Source organism: Callithrix jacchus, chromosome 9, assembly GCF_049354715.1.
Source record: "Callithrix jacchus isolate 240 chromosome 9, calJac240_pri, whole genome shotgun sequence".
Classification (NCBI taxonomy): domain Eukaryota; kingdom Metazoa; phylum Chordata; class Mammalia; order Primates; family Cebidae; genus Callithrix; species Callithrix jacchus.
Window position 1 is genome coordinate 22833129 of NC_133510.1, and position 7699 is coordinate 22840827.

Genomic DNA, 7699 nt, shown 5'->3' on the forward strand with positions numbered 1-7699 from the left:
CTGGGGCATTACATTCTGCTGGCCTGGAAGTCTTAGTTCCAGAGGAGGAATGCTGCCGCCAGAAGTCACACCGATTCCACTGAACTGGAAGTTAAGATTGCCACCTGGACACTTTGGAGTCCTCCTATGTTTAAGTCAACAGGCTAAGAAGGGAGTTACAGTATTGGCTGGGATGATTCACCTGGACCAACAAGATGAAATCAGTCTACTACTCTACGACAATGGAGGTAAGGAAGAGTACACATCGAATACAGGCGATCCAACAGCTCAATCCAGGCAGGACTACAAATGACCTAGACTCTTTGAGAATGAAGGTTTGGGGCCGGGTTCAGTGGCTCATGCCTGAAATCCCAGTGCTTTGGACTCCAGCATGGGCCACAAGAGCAAGACTCCATCTAAAAAAAAAAAAAAAAAAAAAAAGGAATTAAGATTTGGGTCACTCCACTAGAAAAAAAACCATGATGTGCTGGGATGCTTGCTGAAGGCACAGAGTATACAGAATGATTAGTAGAAGAAGGTAGCCATCAATACCAGCTATGACCACGTGACCAGATGCAGAGACGATCACCGTAATTGTCATGAGTATTTCCTCCTTCTTTTGTTAAAAACATGTTTGCAGGCCGGGCGCGATGGCTCAAGCCTGTAATCCCAGCACTTTGGGAGGCCGAGGCGGGTGGATCACAAGGTCAAGAGATCGAGACCATCCTGGTCAACAAGGTGAAACCCCGTCTTTACTAAAAATACAAAAAATTAGCTGGGCATGGTGGCGCGTGCCTGTAATCCCAGCTACTCAGGAGGCTGAGGCAGGAAAATTGCCTGAAGCCAGGAGGCGGAGGTTACAGTCAGCTGAGATTGCGCCATTGCACTCCAGCTTGGGTAACAAGAGTGAAACTCCGTCTCAAAAAACAAACAAACAAACATGTTTGCACATGTATACACTTGCACTAAGAAAATAACTTCATTCTGGCCAGGTGTGGTGGCTAAACTGGACACTGTGGCTTACGCCTGTAATTCCAGAACTTTGGGAGGCTGAGGCGGGTGGATCACCTAAGGTTGGGAGTTCAAGACCAGCCTGGCCAACATGGAGAAACCCTGTCTTTACTAAATATACAAAATTAGCCGAGCATGGTGGCATGTGCCTGTAGTCCCAAGCTACTCAGGGGGCTGAGGCAGGAAAGTCACTTGAACCCAGGAAGTGGAGGTTGTGATGAGCCGAGATCATGCCGTTGCACTTCAGCCTGGGCAACTAGAGCAAAACTCTGTCTCAAAGAAAAACAAAAGAATATGGATGTATTCCTTAAACAGTTGAACCTCTTCTTACTCCTCTCACTTCTACTACTCAGCTCAGCCTATAGTAATCATCATTATATACTCTATCTCCATAAATTCAATTGTTTTAATGTTCAGCTCCCATAAATGAGTAAAACATGTAAAGTTTGCCTTTCTGTGCCTGGCTTATTTTGCTTAACATGATGGCCTCCAGTTTCATCCACATTGTTGTCAATGACAGGATCTCATTCTTTTTTATGGTTGAATAGTCCTCCATTTTGTATATATAGCACATTTTCTTTACCCATTCATCTGTTAATGGACACTTAGATTGATTCCAAATCTTGACTGTTGTGAACAGTGCTGCAATAAACATTTGTATGTCTTATTTGGGAAATGTCTATTTAGATCTTTTGCCATTTTTAAATGGGAATTTACTGAATATTTAGACTTACTGCTCAGAGAAAAAGATTCCTTTCAAAATATTGCTGCCTATTGCCAACACACCGAGTCACCCAAGAGCTTTGATGGAGACATATGAGAAGACTGGAGATGATTTCGTTCCTGATAACACTGCGTCCATGCAGCAGCCCACGGATTAAGGAGTAATTCTGACTTTCATGTCTTATTATTCAGGAAATATATCTCATGCTGGGCACGGTGGCTCATGCCTGTAATCCCAGCATTGTAGGAGGCCAAGGTGGGTGGATTACCGGAGGTCAGGAGTTCAAGACTAGCCTGGCCAACATGGTAAAACCCTATCTCTACTAAAAATACAAAAAATTAGCTGGGCACGGTGGCGCGTGCCTATAATCCCAGCTATTCAGGAGGCTGAGGCAGGAGAATTGCCTGAACCCAGGAGGCGGAGGTTGCAATGAGCCAAGATTGTGCCATTGCATTCCAGCCTGGGTAACAAGAGCGAAACTCCGTCTCAAAAAAAAAAAAAAAAAAAATTAAGGCATATACATTTTTTTTAGACACAATGCTATTGTACACTTAACAGACTATGTTATAGTATAAACATAACTTTTATATGCACTGGGAAGCCAAAAGATTTCTATGACTCACTTTACTGAATATTAGCTTTATCACTATAGCCTGGAAACAAACCTGAAAAATCTCTGAGATATGCTTGTTTTTAGAATAATCAAATCCTTCCTCTCTAACCATTCCACTATTTTTTATCCCCTTATCTTGCTTTATTTTTCTTCTTAGAATTTATCACTTCCTTGTCTATCGGGGCAGTCCCAGGCACCAGCAGTACCTGTAGTGTAACAGCCACTTGAGTGAATAAATGAGTCATAAACAACTACTACATCTTCCCAGAAAAATGTTACTTATTATCCTGTAAATTGTTTCGGTTTCCTTAGAGAAAAAAATACTTGAATAAAAGAATAGTATGTTCCCACTGTTAGATCTGACAAAAAGGGGGGAAAAAAAACAGAAAAAAGAATAGTATGTCTGGCCAGGTGGTGGTGGCTCATGCCTATAATCCCAGTAGTTTGGGAGGCCAAAGAGGGCGGATCACCTGAGGTCAGGAATTTGAGACCAGTCTGGCCAACATGGCAAAACCCCATCTCTCCAAAAATACAAAAATATTAGCTGAGTGTGGTGGCATGTGCTTGTAGTCCCAGGTAATTGGGAGGTTGAGGCAAGAGACTCACTTGAACCCGGGAGGCGGAGGGTATGGTTGAGCTGAGATCTCACCACTGTACTCCAGCTTGGCAACAGAGTAAGACTCTGTCTCAAACAAACAAGCAAACAAACAAAAAAAAAGATTAAAAAAACTATTGACTTATTTTTTAGATTTTACAGAAGACACATCTTTTGGAAAATGTGCTAAGGAAGAGCAAGTGCTTCTCTTCACTAAGCATGCTCTGTTTCTCTATGTGTGACTATTAAAATGTTGAGGAAAAAATCTTAGAGTCTGAGATGCCAAGCATTCAAGATGCCAGTGAGTTCCTGGAAAATAAGCTTATTGAAAGTCTTTCTAGGCCAGGCGCGGTGGCTCACGCCTGTAATCCCAGCACTTTGGGAGGCCGAGGCGGGTGGATCACGAGGTCAACATGGTGAAACCCCGTCTCTACTAAAAATACAAACAATAGCTGGGCATGGTGGCCTGTGCCTGTAGTCCCAGCTAATCGGGAGGCTGAGGCAGGAGAATTGCTTGAACCCAGGAGGCGGAGGTTGCGGTAAGCCGAGATTGCGCCATTGCACTCCAGCCTGGGTAACAAGAGCGAAACTTCGTCTCAAAAAAAAAAAAAAAAAAAAGAAAGTCTTTCCAGAGGTGATCATATGTGGCAAAGCCTTCACTTCAGGCGTTATGTAATTTAACCACCAGATGCTGCCTCTCCTACCCTCCAACTCATTTCAAAGGCTCATACTTTGTGTTGTTGTTTTTAATTTTAATTAATTTATTTCTTTTTCTTTTTTTTAATTAAAAAAATTTTTTTTTAAAGATGGGGTTTCACCATATTTGCCAGGATGGTCTCGATCTCCTAATCTCGTGATCCACCCGCCTTAGCCTCCCAAAGTGCTGGGATTACAAGTGTGAGCCACCATGCCCGGCCTATTTTTTTTTTTTTTTTAAGACGGGTTTCACCATGTTGCTCAGGCTGGTCTTGAACTCCTGACCTCAGGTGATCCACCTGCCTTGGCCTCCAAAGTGCTTGGATTACAGGCATGAGCCACCATGCCCGGCCCACTCATATGTTGCTTAATACCTTTTGTGGATCTTTTCAAATTATCTAAGTACAGGACTGGTGCAGTGGCTCATGCATGTAATCCCAGCACTTTGGGAGTCTGAGGCGGGCAGATCACCTGAGGTTAGGAGTTTGAGACCAGCCTGGCCATCATGGTAAAACCCCGTCTCTACTAAAAATACAAAAAAATTACCTGGGTGTGGTGGTGCATGACTGTAATCTCAGCTACTTGGGAGGCTAAGGCAGGATAATCGCTTGAATCCAAGAGGCAGAGGTTTCAGTGAGCCAAGACTGTGCCATTGCAATCTAGCCTGGGTGACAAGATTGAAACTCAGTGTCAGAAAAAGAAACAAGAACTAAAATAGGCCAGGCGCAGTGGCTCACACTTGGAATCCCAGAACTTTGGGAAGCCAAGGTGGACAAATCACCTGAGTTCGGATATTCGAGACTAGCCTGACCAACATGGAGAAACCTTGTCTCTACTAAAAATACAAAAAATTGGCTGGGCATGGTGGCACATGCCTGCAATCCCAGCTACTTGGGAGGCTGAGGCAGGAGAATCGCTTGAACCCAGGAGGCGGAAGTTGTGGTGAGCCAAGATTGAACTCCAGACTGGGCAACAAAAGCAAAACTCTATCTCAAAAAAATAAATAAATAAATAAATTTTAAAAAGAATAAGCAAGTACGATGCCTCAGTTACACTCTATAGTCTGCTCTATAAAAATAGTGATTACTGTGTGCATTCATATATTACTCTGTGTTACTCTTCACACCTGTATAGCCATGATTCCTTTTAAGGAAATTCCCTGAAAACCAGTTGTGTATGATTTTTACTTATAAATTAGACCTGTTTGCGTTACAATGCTGATCATAAATATTTTATCATTCTCACTGTTCTTGATAATATTAAAGCACAAAAGGCCACAAATGGCTAATTGTAATTACTTATGAATAAAAAGAATTTGGGAATGTATCAAGTCTATTGGCTGGAATAGTCTCTCTCATCACCACTCATGTATATTACACATTAGCAAGACAAGAAAAGTTTAGGAAGATGATAGATACCGTGATTATTAGCACAACCATGACGAACCAATTTGATATCTGACATCAGTTTTAATACTCTCATTCTGTCTGCTGCCCATCTCTCTACTATCCTAGGAATTGACTCTCCAGTTTCTCTTCAAGGTACTACTTCCTGTAAATTGTAATTGACTAGTTATTAATTTACTCCATCTACTTAAGGTCCTTCAGGGAAGAGACTGTGATTTAGCCCCTTGGCCAATGGATGCTTCACTTGTGGAAGAAAGTGAAAATTCATGTAATTCTAATGATGTTTTAGATAAACTCAATTCTGGGATCCTCAACAAGGCTCATTCCACTCATTCAGTAGCCAGTGAGAAGTATTCTATCAAATAAGGGTTCTGGGGAGAGATAGCTGAAGGAAAGGTAAAAAAAACTACTCTCCTGTATTTTAAGTCATTTCTCTGCCACCAACTAGCAGTTTCCCCATCTGCAAAATTAGCAGGGATTGGATTAGGCAATCTTGCTGTCATAAAATTCTGTGATTTAGGCCAGGTGTGGTGGCTTACGCCTGTAATCCAAGCACATTGGAGGCCAAGGCAGGCAGATCACCTGAGGTCGGGAGTTCAAGACCAGCCTGACCAACATGGTGAAACCTCGTCTTAAAAAAAAAAAAAAAATTATGTGATTTAATGTGGTTTATCTTGCCATATAAAATTTAAAACACTGGCCAGGCACGGTGGCTCAAGCCTGTAATTCCAGCACTTTGGGAGGCCAAAGTGGGCGGATCATGAGGTCAGGAGATTGAGGCCATCCTGGCCAACATGGTGAAACCCCGTCGCTACTAAAAATACAAAAAAATTAGCTGGGCTTGGTGGCGCACTCCTGTAGTCCCAGCTACTCAGGAGGCTGAGGCAGGAGAATTGCTTGAACCCAGGAGGTGGAGGTTGCGGTGAGCTGAAATTGTGCCACTCCACTCCAGCCCGGCGCCTGGTGACAGAACAAGACTCTGTCTCAAAAAAAAAAATTTTTTTTAAACATTTAGAACAAGCCACCTCTCCTCACAGCATCACCGTAGCCTGAACTGCTTCAGTGAGCCGCAGTGAAGTTGGAAATCATGATTCTGCTTAACCAGTTATCAAATCTGAGTCTGTGTCCTCCTCTACCAGCTCTCCTGACTTGGACTGATAACTTCTGAGGCTCTGATGAGATACGTTCTGTTAAACACCTGTATTATTTCCTGAGTCTATTAGGAGGAGGAGGAGAATTAGGACAGACTGTCCCTATCACTGTTCCACATCCTCTGTATTTCGTTTTCTCTCTGCTACCTTCCCACTCCCAACCTCACTCTTTTTGTTCCTCTGTCAGCTACTTCTTATCTTCTAGGTCATTCTCACTTGGGAAAAACAAATAAAGCCAAACCGAAAAACCTCACAACTCTTTTAACTCAAATACTTATACTTTTCAAAAAAAGTAAGGTACTATGACCAGTGAGCTCCAAGCACCCAGTGAAGCCCCCCACCCACCTGAAGCCAAAATGTCCAGCAAGTGGGCCAAAGCCAAGACCACCACGAAGCGGGCAGAGCAGGCCACATCCAATGTCTTCGCGATGTTTGACCAGTTCCACATCCAGGAGTTCAAGGAGGCTTTCAACATGATTGACCAGAACTGTGAAGGCTTCGTTCACAAGGGGGACCTGAAGGACAAGCTGGCCTGACCGGGGAAGAACCCCAAGAATGAATACCTGGAGAGTATAATAAGCAAGGCCCCAAGGCCCATCAACTTCACCACTTTCCTCACCATGTTTGGGAAGAAGCTGAACGGCAGGGACCCCAAGGATGTGATCCAAAACGCCTTTGCCTGCTTCAATTAGGAAGCCTCAGGTTTCTTCCATGAGGACCACCTCTGGGAGCTGCTCACCACCATGGGTGACAGCTTCACAGACGAGGAAGTGGATGAGATGTACCGGGAGGCACCCAATGATAAGAAGGGCAAGTTCAACTAGGTGGCGTTCACCCACATCCTCAAACATGGCTCCAAGGACAAAGATGACTAGGACACTCCAGCCAACCCACAGCCCTCTACTCCCACCGGTCACCCCTCCCAGCGCACACTGCTCTGTACCAGCTCCCTGCCCATAGGCCTCTCTCAGAGGATCCTCCATTTGAGGGCTTAGAGTGCCAGCTCCCAGTGGAGAAATCAGGCCAAGAGAAGCGAAGTGCAGGACTGAGGTCGATGTTCACACCGTGACCCTAGAGCCCTGGGCTGGAGTCTCTGACCCCTCCAAGGAAAGGCCGCCTTCTGAAGAGCTGGGCCGGAGGGCAGGACCTGGTGGCACTGAGGGAAGGCCCCCAAGAGAGCCCATTCCTGGGCTGTTCCCCAAGGAGGAAAGGGTCCTGGGTGCCAGCAGGAGGAAGGGACCCTTAGACATGGGATCCAATACCACTTCACATGCATCCCCACCCAAACCCAGGCCACCAGTGCAAACCCACCCAGAGCGGCCACACACCTTGGGATTGTGCTCAAGAAGACATCTGTTCCAGGGGAGGCAGAATCTCCAATAGAGGGCTGAGCACTTGAAAAAAAAAAAAAAAGTGAGGTACTATTTATTTACCTGTAAAATTAACTCAAATTAACACTTTTTTTTTTGTATTTTTAGTAGAGATGGGTTTCATGATGTTGGTCAGGCTGGTCTTGAACTCCTG

The 7699-nt window shown here is 44.4% G+C and overlaps 1 protein-coding gene across 1 annotated transcript; it reads left to right on the plus strand.

Moving 5' to 3' along the window:
* Positions 1-6287: 6287 nt before the first annotated feature.
* On the plus strand, positions 6288-7050 carry LOC100402498 (myosin regulatory light chain 2, smooth muscle major isoform). The gene is given in 1 exon segment (XM_035258544.1): positions 6288-7050. A coding segment is annotated over 1 exon segment (573 nt). The 5' UTR covers positions 6288-6477.
* Positions 7051-7699: the final 649 nt, after the last annotated feature.